The 14,037-nt window shown below is 45.9% G+C and overlaps 1 protein-coding gene across 6 annotated transcripts in view; it reads right to left on the bottom strand.

The window, feature by feature from the left end:
* Positions 1 to 7,900: 7,900 nt before the first annotated feature.
* LOC147331832 (syntaxin-binding protein 4) overlaps positions 7,901 to 14,037 on the bottom strand; it is a 60,236-nt gene continuing 54,099 nt past the window's right edge. For 5 of the 6 annotated variants that reach the window (XM_086288117.1, XM_086288113.1, XM_086288119.1 and 2 more), the window contains 6 exons: positions 12,708 to 12,773; positions 12,122 to 12,313; positions 11,721 to 11,837; positions 10,011 to 10,057; positions 9,786 to 9,913; positions 7,901 to 8,892 (listed from right to left, as the gene is read on the bottom strand). In XM_086288117.1, coding sequence (XP_086144243.1) covers positions 8,837 to 8,892; positions 9,786 to 9,913; positions 10,011 to 10,057; positions 11,721 to 11,837; positions 12,122 to 12,313; positions 12,708 to 12,773 — 606 coding nt within the window. In that variant the 3' untranslated portion in view covers positions 7,901 to 8,836. The remainder of the gene's footprint in view (positions 8,893 to 9,785; positions 9,914 to 10,010; positions 10,058 to 11,720; positions 11,838 to 12,121; positions 12,314 to 12,707; positions 12,774 to 14,037) is intronic. The other variant, XM_086288118.1, reaches the window with a different exon arrangement.

Raw genomic sequence — 14,037 nt, 5'->3', positions numbered from 1 at the left:
AACACACCCACTTTGCACCACGTGTCCGGAACACTTTCTTCTTTAGGGTGCCTCTGTGCCTCTGAGTTGCGTTACTGCCCCCTCTGGTTTAACGCCGCCATATTGGCTTGTGTCCGCGATGCTGTGGGCTCCTCTAACGAAGATAGAGCCACGAACTGGTTTGGTTCTGGGCGATGGCTCACTGCACATCAGCACAAAGCTGTTTCAGATGTACAGGAGCGTCATTAGAAGCTTTTTGATATGTTATTATTAATATTATTATTATTTCAAAGTCTTTGGGCAAAAAGAGTGTTTCTTCCCTCCATCCATCCTTTTCAGGGTCACAGGGGGCACTGGAGCCTATCCCAGCTGGGCAAGACGCAGGGTACACCCTGGACAGGTCACCAGTCTGTGGCAGGGCTAATGTAACCAGTGTTCCTGCGTTGTGTCTGATAAAGAAAGGTAAACGAAATAAAGACCTCCAAGTTATTAACTTGCCCACTCCAGCTGCTCTCCTACAGGGGAATTGTAGAAAAGGGCCTGCATTTATTTTTTTACATTAAACATAAAGTACAAACTTACATTTGACACAAGATTAAAAAAAACCACCAACACGAAATCCGACATACCTGATAATGAATGGTAAATGGTAAATGGCCTGTATTTGTATAGCGCTTCTACTAGTCCCTCCTAGGGACCCCAAAGCGCTTCACACACCCAGTCATCCACCCATTCACACACACATTCACACACTGGTGGAGGCAGCTACAGTTGTAGCCACAGCTGCCCTGGGGCGCACTGACAGAACGGTAAAAGAAAGAAAGACAAAGTAATTAACTTGCCCACTCCAGCTCCTACAACCAAATGCAAAGTAGGGAAGAGGGTTAGCTCCACCCACCACAACTCCCAAGCTAGCAAGAATTATCTATTCACGCTAGCATTAACTGTGCCTATAACACATATGTGGCACACACGTACTACACATTTACATTTACAGCATCTAGCAAAGTCAGGCACAATGATGACAATAATTGAACTAAAGACACACAATCAGAAACATCAGGGTGGCTAAATATACATTATATGTGTGTTGTACGGTGTCTGGAAAGAAATGACACCCACCTCTCCCACAGGGGAATTGTAGAAGCGGGGAGAGGCCAAAGGGGTGCACTGTATTTATAGGGTTGCACCAAAGAAGAAGAAGAATCCATGATAGTGTGCGGTCATCACTCTTGCCAATGCTGTAGACGGTATCGACAGTATGGGTGGCCGGAGGTACAGCTCCTGTGTCCCCAAGAGATGTCACAGACCCATCCAGGTCAGACTCAAGGGGGCCACTGACAACGCTCACAGCAGGATGTGCAGCGTCGTCATTCAAAGTTGTGTCCAAGGGCAAAAAGTTAACTTGAAGGAGCAGGTTGCGATGCACCTTGTCTGTCTTTGATACAGCAGATATGAAGAGCAGGATCCAAGTCGACTACCGTGTACACAACAGGTTCCCATTTGTCAGGGAGCTTCCTTTTCATTCTGACTCCCTTGTTTGCCAACAACACCTGGTCTCCCAGTGAAAGAGGCAGACCCTTCACCTTTCTGTTGTACTGGTCAGACTGGTGTCTCTGCTCCATTGTGCTGAGTTCCTGGGCTTAGAGCATGGCAGAACGCAGGTCATCCATCAGTGACTTGACATAGGTATCATAGTCACAAATGTTGTCATCATGAAGGACATCCCGAAACATGAGGTCAGCTGGCAACCTTGGGACCCTCCCAAACATCAAGTAGAAAGGTGCACAGCCGGTGGTCTCGTGTGCCGTACAGTTATACACAAACGTCATGGACTGTATCATCTGCGGCCATTTCTGCTTAGATCTGGGGGGGAGGGACCGTAACATGTTTCCAAGGGTGCGATTAAATCTCTCTGTGGCACCATTACCCATGGGGTGGTATGGTGAAGTGTGAGATTTGGCAACGCCACCCAAAACCAGAAGCTCTGCAAGCAGCTCGCTCTCAAAACTAGCTCCCTGGTCCCTGGTCCCAAAGCTTTTTAGCAACTCTCTTAGCTGTCTGATCCTGGCATTGGAATGCATGTGCTAATTTTGTGACGTGGTCAGTGATTACAAGGACATCCACAGACTTGTTGTTGCTGTCCTCAGCTGACCAGAAGTCAATCTACACAAATCTACCTCATAAATCCCTCCATAAACTGCAGTTGGTTCAAAACACAGCTGCTCGTATTATTTCCAGAACTAGATCCACTGAACATATAACACCAGTTCTTAAACAGCTCCATTGGCTCCCAGTTCACCTCCGTGTCAATTTCAAGATCCTGCTTCTCACTTTCAAAGCGCTTCATAACCTCGCCTTGAGGGTCTGAAAGGCGCCTATAAATAAAATGTATTATTATTATTATTATTACAAGTTGCAGTGGAGCACAGGTCTTAATGCTTTCCAACAGGGCCCTAGCTGCTGGCTCTGGGGTCTTGTTGGGGTCTCACATGATTGCACACATCCTTCTCCATATCATACCAGAAGAAACGCTGACGAGCCAAGGAGAGTGTGCGAGGTTGACTTTGATGACCAGCGTTGTCATGTATGCCAGACAGCACCATTTGTTTTAAGGAGTCAGGTACCACAAACTGGAATCTCTTGTGTTTGGTCAGAAGGTCCCTCACAACTCTGTAGAGGACACCATTGAGGAATGTGAGCTTATCCCATTGTTTTAGAAGCTGCAATGTATGTTGGTTCTCGTGATAGCGCTCATGTCAGGAGGGCCTGCGCTTACGGTCAACATAGCAGGCTACTCTGGAGATCACAGGATCTCTCTTCCAGGAGATCAGCATGGGATATCAATTTCTCACATGACTGCGCACATCCTTCTCCATATCATACCAGAAGAAACACTGACGAGCCATCACATGAGAGACATCACAGTCAGGTGGACTAATGGAGGTCAGGTGAGCAGCGCTGGTGAGAAGCAGACTCCCACTCACAGAGGGAGGACATGATAGAAGAGACGTGATCAGTTGACAGAGACACATCGAGCACAGCAGATGGTGGAGCACTGTGTATCGACTGAGGCTGACAGGTCAAACAGAAGCCATCTTGGACACTGGCATCTTTCACATCACTGACTTGCTCTAGCAGCTCAAAGTATGGCTCCGACAGGAGGCGCTGGGCCAACGGCCTCACAAACGGTTCCCTGCTCAGGGTGTCTGCCACGATGTTCAGCTTTCCAGGAACATATTTGATCTCAAAGCAGTATGGTGCAAGCTTAGAGACCCAACGCTGTTCACAGGCATCCAGCTTTGGCTTAGTCAGAATGTATGTGAGAGGATTGTTATCAGTCCAGACAGTGAACTGGTGACCCTTGAGCCAGTGGCTGAACTTATCGCACACAGCCCACTTCAGAGCCAAAAATTCAAGCAGGTGTGCTGGGTATTTGGCCTGGCTGCGGCTGAGAGACTTACTAGCAAAGGCTATAGGTCTTGCTCTCTCCTCACCAGCTGGCACCTGGGATAAGACAGCACCCAGCCCATCCATGGAAGCATCAGTTGAAAGGATGAATGGCCTCTCAAAATCAGGATGTGCCAGCATCGCACAGCTGAGGAGTGCACCTTTGAGTTCCTCTCTCCCTCCCGCTCTGTTCCTGTGCTACTGTGAGTGTAACTACCACCCTTCCCCCCTCTGCCCAGCGCAAAGCACAAGGCTCGCGTGCAGAGTGAAGCGGAAAAAAGGGTGAGAGAGGGTGAGAGAAAGGGAAAAAAAACCCATGGCTTGCATCGTTCACTTCAAAGAGTCGGCTCTAAGAGCTGTTTCGTTCGCGACCGACACATCACTACTGGTCATTGCAGCTAGAGGGCACATTCTGGGGAGACCGTGGCTGGGTGGTGCATGGAGTTAAGGGAGGACGTGATATTTTCCCCAATTTGCTTTGCTAAATCAGTAATCAAGCTGCTCAACATGTCAGTAGTGACAGCTTGGGTGTGTGTTTGCCATTTGCAAGCAGTTGGTGTGGAGCTAGCTGCCCATCCATGCGGGCACCAATACTGCTGGCCTACCCCTCCCAAAACACCTTGGAGCAATCTGATGACCCCTCCCCAAACCAAAAGTCACATTACTCCCCGCAGAGAACAGATCAGGCATAGTGCTATCCACAGTGGCTAAATATACATTATATGTGTGTTGTACGGTGTCTGGAAAGAAATGACACCCACCTCTCCCACAGGGGAATTGTAGAAGCGGGGAGAGGCCAAAGGGGTGCACTGTATTTATAGGGTTGCACCAAAGAAGAAGAAGAATGCGGGGGGCTCCAACTGATAAAGAATATAACTACAGGCTTGAAGGTCCTAAAAGTCATGTATAACAGGAACGGGAACCCAGGACCTTCTTGCTGTGAGGCAACAGTGCTAACCACCATGCCACCCGAGTCTTTATCCCTTTTCACTTTTTTTTCACGTCCCAGTTCAAATCATTGTCAACATGAGGTGGTAATGAGCAAGGTGAGTTGTCAGGGTTTGTTGGAGATCTTGTCCAAATGAATGAATTTCAGGATGGCAGCGCTCGCAGATACACTGCCAGTGCAGTAAACGCATACCTGGATAGAACAATATCAGTCATGGATTGGCCTCCCTAGAGCCCAGACCTCAACACTATTAAAGCAGTCTGGGATCATCTTGATAGAGAACAGAACTAAAAGCAGAAACATCCAAAGAAGAGCTTTGAATGTCCTTCGAGAAGTCTGGAGAACTGTTCCTGAAGATACTTGAATGACAAAGCTGCCTCAGAGAGTTCAGACTGTGCTGAAGAATAAAGGTGCTCTCACGCAATATTCACTTTCACATTCACTGAAATTGTACAAAGTTTGATTGTGCCTTCTATACTGTATTTGCAGGTACACTATAATCAGTGTTAATAATAAAAAATAATAAACTCTTAACCATTCTCTTACCATATTTACATTATTTTCGTCCTTATATCAACTGATATGAATTAGTATTAACTGAACAGTTTTATATGCAGTAGTCCTTCAACCTGTCACACGTTCTGTTGTTCCAGGCGGCAGCGTTACAGTTGCCATGGTTACAGGGTGCCGCCTCTCTGACTGTGTGTTTCCTGGGTGAGAGAGCGCCTTTTTGTTGTTGTTGATGTTGTTGTGCTGAGCTAATAGGCAGAGTGTTACAGGCATCGCCCTAAAGCATGTAGCCTGATGGGCAGTGTAGTCCGTGCTGTAGGGAGGATGGACTGTCATACCCGTGATGTGTCAGTGAGCGAGGGAGGGAGAAAAAGGAAAAGTACGAGCTGTCATCGAGCAGAAACGGGAGCTGGAAGCATGTAAATATAATAATAACCACTGCAGCCAAGAAGAGTAAGTACACTATTAAGACTCGACTGTACGCTGTGTTCGTGTTTTCCTCCGAAACAATAAGTCCCGTTGCAGCAGCCTTTCAACGCCTCTCTCCGTCTCTCGCTGCAAACTTGACCCACACAACAAAGTAAAGCTAGTTTTCAGCTACGAGCCCGACATAAACCCGACGTATTAGTCAGAGGTCCCTTTACTACGGTTCGGAGCCGCGGACCTTCAGTAACAGTAATAAATCACATGAATAGCACATTCATGTAGCTGTAAAAAGCATGATAATATATTAAGTAATCCAAAGTATTCAGAATACATTACTCTCATTGAGTAACGTAACGGAATACGTTACAGAATACATTTTGGGGCATGTAATCTGTAATCTGTAGTGGAATACATTTTAAAAGTAACCTTCCCAACACTGACTACAATGCCAAAAGTGTTCGCTCTTCTTCCTTCACACACACAAACCTGAGTGACATCAGGGTTTAACAGGACGTTGGCCCAACCTTTGCAGCTATACCAGCTTCAACTCTTATTGGAAGACTTTCCACAAGATTTAGGAGTGTGTTTCTGATCTTTTTCCCAGAAGCACATGTGTGAGGTCAGACTCTGATGTTAGATGAGGAGGCCTATTTAGCACTAAATGATCCCAAAGGTGTTCTGTCAGGACTCTGTGAGAGCCGGTCATGTCCGAACTCACTCATTGATGTCTTAATAGAAGTGCTTTGTGCACTTGTGTGTAGTTATGTTGTAGCAGGAAGGAGCGATTCCCAAACTGTTCCCACAAATCATGAGCATGAAATTGTCCAAAATGTCTTGGCATGCTGAAGAGTTCCTTTCACTGAAACTAAGGGGGCGAGCCCACGCCTGAAACAAAACATCACATCAGAATTCCTCATTCACCAAAGTTAACAGTTCGCACAATGCAGTCCGATAAGCACAGTCTCCTGGTAACCACCAAACCCAGACCGGTCACTGCAGAGAGCACGTCTGCACTGCTGTATAATGCAGCGGGGTGGTGCTTTACAGCACACACACTTTGCAGTACGCTGGGTGATGTAAGTCGTGGATGCAGCAACTCGGCAATGGAAACCCATTCCACGAAGCTCTCTATGCACTGTTCTTGAGCTAATCCTTTACTATAACAACAATAAACAACTTCAGTGAACAGTCCAAAGATTTCATGGTTAAGGCCCAATATTGATCCTAGCAACATCCCTAGAAGGAAGATTTCTATACTGATGGCAGTGGGCTCTTCTGAAGGACAACACCCTGATACAGCGAATTGTATCAATGAATCAGTGATATGAACATGAGCACTCACTGTTTTTATGGGGCTCAGGTTGTCATGGAATAAGGTGGGGACCTGTCCTGATTACTTTCAGTCGCATCTTGTTTGTTGTGAAATCCACTGTGAATATGTAAATGTTAGGGTTCCTGGGTCGTTGACTCAGTGGTTTCTGTTTTGTACCCTTTATTTGTGTTCTCTTGGTTTATTTTTGTGAAGGTTCTGGTTTCTGTTTTGCATTTCTATTTTTCCCCAGCTCTTCTTGGTGTTTATGTTGTTCTCAGGTTCTGGTTTCCATACTCCCTCTATTCTGTGTCCAGTCAGAGTCTGTGTCCGCCCTGGTCCCACGTCTCTGTTCCCTCTGTTGCAGTGCCTGCTTGTGTGTCTGTAAGTTCAGTCTGTGTTTCCTGTTTTACTTTGAAAGTCCGTGTCTGATGTTAATGCGTCTGGTTTTGCTTCCTTTGTCTCGTCAGCCCTGATTTGCCCCAGCTGTGTTTCCCTCCTGTTTCCCATTCCCTGATTGCTCCCTCTGTGTATTTTTGGGTCCTTTTCCTGCCTGCACATGACAGTAAAGAAGCAAAACCACACACACTGGGTCATTGCCTCACATGTCTCTGGTGCTGTGTAAGTGCCCCACAGTGACTTCCTGTGAGGGTTTAAATGGTAGATGGACTCCCTTTCCACTCAGTTTGACTTCTCTGAGTACTTTTTTACTACTAGCCTCATTCATATAAACACTTTCCCCCCTATGCTCAAGTACTTTTAACTTAACATCCGCACATACAGCACTGTGCAAAAGAAGATCTGTGCTTAGTTCTCCGAGATGTTTGGAGCAAACTACCCGCCGAGTAAAAACTGTGCACGTGGACCTAGAAGAAGGCAAAGGGTGGTTGCACCAAACACTGATGCGATTTCTTTGGTTCATTCACTGCATTTTGTTGATTGATGAAAGTAAATGATTCACACTGAAAGCACAGTGCTGTGTGTTTGTGTTTAGTTTATCTTCCCAGGGGTAACTCATCAATATAACTAGAAATGCCTGCAGGAGGAGCCAGAGATCAAGACAGCCCCCTCATTTGCAACCACGATTTCCACACATGACCCTAGAACGTCACGTCATTAGTCAGTATCCGCTTCCTGAACACCCTCGTGCACAAACTGTGAGCAGCTCTGGTTTCCTGCTTTTTGAGGGGCTTCTGTGGGAAGCAGTTGTGGTGAAATCGCCCCCTGTGAGCAGCACTGTTTGCTGGATGCTGAACAAAAGTCGAACTCGACACCAGTCCGGTCATCAGTTATTCCTTTAATATAAAACAGTAACAGAAAGAATGAGGCCACACCAAAGATGCAATCTGGTTGAAGGACATGTCATTATTGTCACTGCAGTTGTAGATGTCTGTAGAAATCAAATCTATGTTCAACATGTAGCCTAAGACTGAGGTCTGCCTACACAGAATACCAAACACAGTTTTACACAGCTGGAGCTACGGCAACAGGTACACTACTCCTGAACGCAGGAGACACAGCAACATGAACCAGGCAATGAGATGAAGATGATCCACGCTGCACCTTCAAACCTTCATTTCTTGTCTTCCATGACAGTGTGAGTAAGGGCGCGAGGGAAGGAAGCATGGCAGATGTTGTGTTAGAGCAGACGAGCTAATTTGTCATGGAGTTTCTGACACAGGGGGACACGCTGTACACATCAGCTTTCCAAGTAACAAGTCCTCCTTTTACGGAGTGGAGATGAGTTTGTGTTTGTGAGGATAGAAAAGAGGTTGGCAAGAGTATTAACAAGGTTTACAGCAGTGACACTGTGGGAGTGTGTGGAGGACTTGGTCATGCAGCTCCACCTGTACCACCTGCTGTAAGAGTAACACACTAGAGAATTGCAGCAGCACTTCTCACAGAGACTTCAGTACATGTGATGTGCTGCTGACAGGATGAGACCGAATCAGCAGATCCCACTGCTGAGCCCTGTGAGGAGCATTTGGAGTAACTGGAGGGAATACACTAATTTCATGTGCACAAACAGGCTTTGGCATTAAAACGTGGTCAGTCTGTCCCAGTGAGGGTTTAACTGTCGCTGTCGTCGTGTCCTGTCGTAGAATGGTGTGTTTGCTGCGGACTGTGGTGAAGTGCATGGCGAGGTCAGCTGCTCGTTGGGGGTCCTCTGCCCGGCCCAGGTCTGGACTCAGTCCTCTTTGGCTTGGTGCTGTTCACACATGGTGAGGACTGACATCTGGAGCTGAAGCTGCATCTGCACTCACCGGTTCTGTAGAAGAGGTGGACAGAAAGACTTGAGTCTATAGCAGTATGGTAATAGGAGGCAGTGGTGCCTGCTGCGAGCGGGAAAGACAACCCTTTGGATAAAGCAAACACAAATAGAGGTAGGGAAAATACCAGGTCTTTGTTTCAGCTGTGAGCAGTGAGGGCAGCAGCTAGTGGCTCACACTGTCACTGCAGGTCTGAATCACAAGCTGTTGCTTCCCTTTGACCCGTGCTGCGATGCTTCTGTCACAGGTAAGCCTCAAAGCCGTGTTTTTGAAAACTTACACACAAAGTAACTCATTTGAAACAGTGTTGCTTTGGTCACAGCTTGGATTTCAATCTCAGCTGTATTTAAAAAGAACTGAACATGAAGCCAGAACAGTTTCAGCTTCTAAAGAAACAGCTTTTAATCATCGTCACCACTTTATGTCCTGGGACCCTGCTTTCTCTACCTTTGTGAAAAAGGAACTTCAGCGGATCGGCCTGATGAGTAAGGATGAGATATTATCCATGTTTCATTGCTCCACTTCAGATCTGCTGCAGAACGATGGACAGCAGTGGTTGCACACTGGCTGCTTTAATATGTCACTGCCTTGAGGCTGCAGGTTACATCCACGTCTGTTATACTGTATGAGGTGAAGCGTGTGGAGTAATTTGGCACTAAAGACTTTGTATATATATTTTATACTGACGCCATTATAGCAGAGTTCTTGCTAAAGGATGGCTCATAATTAGTTCATCAATTCTTAAGCCGTGGCAAAAGAAAACTAATTTTCATCACATTATCTGAAAGTGTTTGCAGTTTGAACCTTTGTCCTTCCTTCCAAACATGGTGTTTCCACGTACTGTATGCACACAGTGTTCAGGCTTTTTATTCTGGGTTAGTGAGCTCTGTACCTTTATCAGTTGTGAGAGTACACACCCCCTCCACCAGCTCTTTGGCTTCCACAGCCAGCTGGAAGGCTGGGTCAGGAATTGGTGATGGGATGTCGGGGCTTTCCGTGGCAGGAGATGACCTGTTACTCCTGATATAGACAGACACACAAGCAGAAGGACAGTTGGAGCAGGAACTCGACTGCAAAGCTGTAAGGCGCTTGTAAGGTGAAGGTCGCGCTCTCTTACCCCCCTTCTCCAAATAGGCTGGGCGTGGTCAGCACTTTGTGGACGTTCTGTAAAGAGAGATAATGTGACAGCTGTAAGGCCGAGCGCTGGCAGCAGTAACACACACCGGGTCTCTCTGTGCTGTCAGGATGAAGCGAACCAGAGAGAAGAGCTTGATTGCTGGACCTCGTCAGTTATTAGTGTTATCAGCCACAGGCTGCACCTTCCCCTCGTTGTGTTTTTCAAACTGGTTTCTGTGCTGATGGCTTTGTGCACACCCCTGTGTCTGACTGGTTCCTGCACCTTGCATCCTTCCACCATCACTGATGGATATGAGGAAACATCCACCCACAGCCAATTCTCCTAGGACAGATGTTGGTGGAACAGCCTGTGCAGCAGCTGGTTTATGGCTGTGGACAGAGCTGTAGCACACTTCCATCACTGGGGGCAGACTGACTCCATCAGCTTATTTTCCTGTCACTAGATTTAAAGACCAGATCTGGAAATCTCAGAGCTGCACATGCAGCCTCCACATCATCTGCCGCACACCATGGAAGGAAACGCTCAAGCCTTTGGTCAAATAATGCAACAGTTATGTACAGCTCTATGCATTTTCCTACTTCATCTAATAAATCTACAGGTTCGCTTAAATAGTCTTAACTGCAAAATAAACCATCACATGCATAGTGGCTGACATGGGTCCCATAATGTGTTTTTCTCTGACATTTACACTTGAATGTTGTCCTGGGGGAAACACTGAGCTGTTAATAAGTTTGAATGACGACATCATTTCTGTACTGGCACTCAGTTACTAATAGCATTTTTGCCAAACAACCTTCAGTCTGTATGTGTGTGTGTCTGCAGGGAAGACCAGGAAATACAAACAGGTGGCGAGCACATCACTCTTGTTGATTAACCACAACTAAAGGGAAAGATGGCACAAACTGCATCCTTATTATCACGGAAGCTAACGTGTGTGTTTGTTTGACAATCAGAAGAACCGACGTCTGAGACCATTCTGCAGTTTTGTGTGGATGCTCAGTTATTGATCGTCTTCCCCCTAACGTGGGATATTTAACAGCTTTAGCACATTAGCAAAGAAAGGCTTTGATGGAGAGGGGACGTCAGCTCCCCTCTCCATCAAAGTGTGTGCATCTCTTATAACAAGTTGTTGGAAAAATAACCAGCGAGAATGTGGTGATTACACTGTCACCTGCTTCAGTGACTACAGTTGTGTAGCGAGCTGTTTTGCTGCTTCACCACCTTCACTTTTCAACGATATTGAATCTCTTTGTAGATGCTGACAGTTAACCACGTCACGCAGCGCTCAAGCCTTTCATTCAGCTGTTTCAGTTTTTATTCATATATTTTTATGCACTTTTTCCTGAACCTGTTAAAAGCTTCTATTTTAGAGATACACAGTCTTCAGCTTTGATAACTGAGTTCTTATCAATCAGTATAAGATTATATTCCCCACATTAACACTCTGTAGAATTTGTATTTTTATTAATACTTAAGGCTGAATTGAGTGTGTTGTGCAAAACAACTGTAGAAAGCTATGATAACACTTTGAGAAGAAGAAGCAATGTTAACAGCTTCGGATCGCTGTCCTGTCCCAGTTCGGACCGAGGTTTAGCTGTGAGACCAATACAACACTCTGGTATACAGCGTGGACTCAGTCTGCTTCCTGCCTGTTCACAGCTCTGTGTGCATCCAAAGGAACACCAGTACCTGAGCAAAGCCTAGCAGTTTCTTGTTGGAGATCTCCAGAGTTTTCCTGCTCAGCTCGGACTTCTTCAGCTGGCAGTCGATAGTCGTCAGCCTCCTCTTCAGCTCGCCCACCTCCTCCTGACAAACACACCAACACACTCAGCTTGTGTACGTGTGTCACGTAGACAACTCTTTGGGTGCATGAGTGCATCATGTATCACTATACAGTACAATGACCTTTGACCTAATGCCTGAACATATTGGATGTGTAAGATGTAGAGTACTGTGAAGATGCATTTAAAAATACAGACAGATGTTCAGACAGATGTTTCCCCAAATTTCAAGGCTGAAATGAGGTTTTCTTGCTCTCCTGTCAGTGGCCCTGAACAAGGCTGTGGGCCACGACTCTGACATCATTGTACCTGCATGGACTCTGCTCCCCGTCTTTGCTTCTTGGTGGCCAGCTGGCTCTTCAGGTCTCTGATCTCAGCCTCCAGCAGCTGGATGACTTCTTCATAGTCCTGCTCAGCACTGCCGGCCTGCCGATGCACCGCCTCAGACGCCTGCAGACGACTCTTCAGGCGAGTGTTCTCCTCTACAGTCAGACAGGCTTTCTAGGAGAAATGACAGAAGGATTCACTCGCTGCCTTCAGTCTTCGTCCATGTTTTCAGATGATTCAGCTGCCAGTGAGACGTATTTTACATTGCTAAATACAACAGGATGATCATATGAATATGTTATTAGCTATTTCATTTTACCAGCTGAGAAATCTTTACATTCTTGCTTCTCATACTTAAACTGTCCTACGACATCGAGAAGCTGCACAACAACACCATTTCTAATCATTCATCAACTAAAAAACAGCCGGCATTATCAGCAGACTCAGTTTGATTAGTTTCACTACAAAAATAATTTCCATTCAACTTTGACCCCACGCTCATATCCCACAGTTATAAAGATGTAACTTGAGACTGCGCGTCTCCACAGGCTGCAGGCTGGCCTCTGACCTCTGAGGTCTTCTGCAACTCCTCCTCGAGGGTTTTCTTGCTGTGTTCCATGTCCTTCAGCATCACCTGCCAAGAGAGGCAGCAGATGAAGTGGCAGCTTCCTGTATGACTGTTAAAGACCCCACCTTTCCATTCAGAGGACAGACACACAACTGTGAGGAGAAAAAGCAGCTAAATCTTGGTGAGGTTGGGACGTTGGGCTTCGTCTGTGGTTTTCCCACTAAGTGTGGAAACAGGATTCTATGTGTTTAGTTTTAAACTGCAAAACGTATTCTCACTACTTCACTTGGTAGCCAAAGAAATGCCACCAAAACGCCCGCTCCAGCCCTAGTCTATGATCCAAAGAGATGACTGAGACTAAGAGTGTAAATGTGCCTATTAAACCATATTTCTGGGCACTGTTGAAGGAAGCAGGTTTAGCTAGCCATGCTGAGTCAACTCTGAGACGAGGAAAACTCGTGTTTCCTGAACTTTCCTCCGACTCCTCCCATCCTGTTTATTCTCCAAAGTGGCTGTCAGAGCACGGAGCGAATTCAACTGCAGATTTTTAGAAACAGTTAACCTGAGTGCTTTTACAGTCATTCTGTCATCAGTATATAAGAACAACGACAGTAATTATGTCACTCATTTATTATCAGCTCAGAATAAAATCCATTTTTTCCATCGTTCTAACTCTGTGACTAATGCAGCTGAAATGCTAGTGCCAGTTCTGTTACATTATACAAGCTTGCATTTACACTGCTATGCAGATGACACCCAGCTCTATCTGTCCATGAAGCCAGATAACACACACCAATGAGTTAAACTGCAGGAATGTCTTAAAGACATAAAGACCTGGATGGCCGCTAACTTTCTGCTTCTTAATCCAGATCAAACTGAGGTTATTGTACTCGGCCCTGAAAAGCTTAGAAATATGGTATTATTTGACTGTTGGAGTTTTATATTATTGTAGGGTACATCCTCTATAGTGAAATTAACAAAGTTTTACAGTTTACATCATATATAGTTAATCTCTGTAATATTCTGAATATTTAAGGAGCTTGCAAAGAAAAGCGTCTGGACTTCTGTAAGTTGCTTGAAGACGATTCACCTCTCATCCGAGAAGCTTCTTCAGTTCTAAGGTCAAATGGTGGAGAGTCCCAGATATAAACCTAGTGGGAGTTTCCCCCCACAGAGGGACAAAAGGACCCCTGATGATCCTCTAATCGCCTGAGCCAAGGTGTGAAACTGGGTGTGGGTCCCAATCAGCCAGAGTTTCGGGTGAGTTCATTGTGAAACCTGGCCCCACCTTATCATGCGAATTCCTGAGGTCAGATGGCCCAGGATATGA

The sequence above is a fragment of the Aulonocara sp. 'chitande type north' Nkhata Bay genome, linkage group LG4 (assembly GCF_057382095.1).
Source record: "Aulonocara sp. 'chitande type north' Nkhata Bay isolate Kocher_YH1m ecotype deep benthic linkage group LG4, A_spYH_male_GT1.1, whole genome shotgun sequence".
NCBI lineage: Eukaryota > Metazoa > Chordata > Actinopteri > Cichliformes > Cichlidae > Aulonocara > Aulonocara sp. 'chitande type north' Nkhata Bay.
The sequence above is the reverse complement of the archived record's forward strand: the minus strand, read 5'-3'. Positions and strand labels throughout refer to the sequence as shown.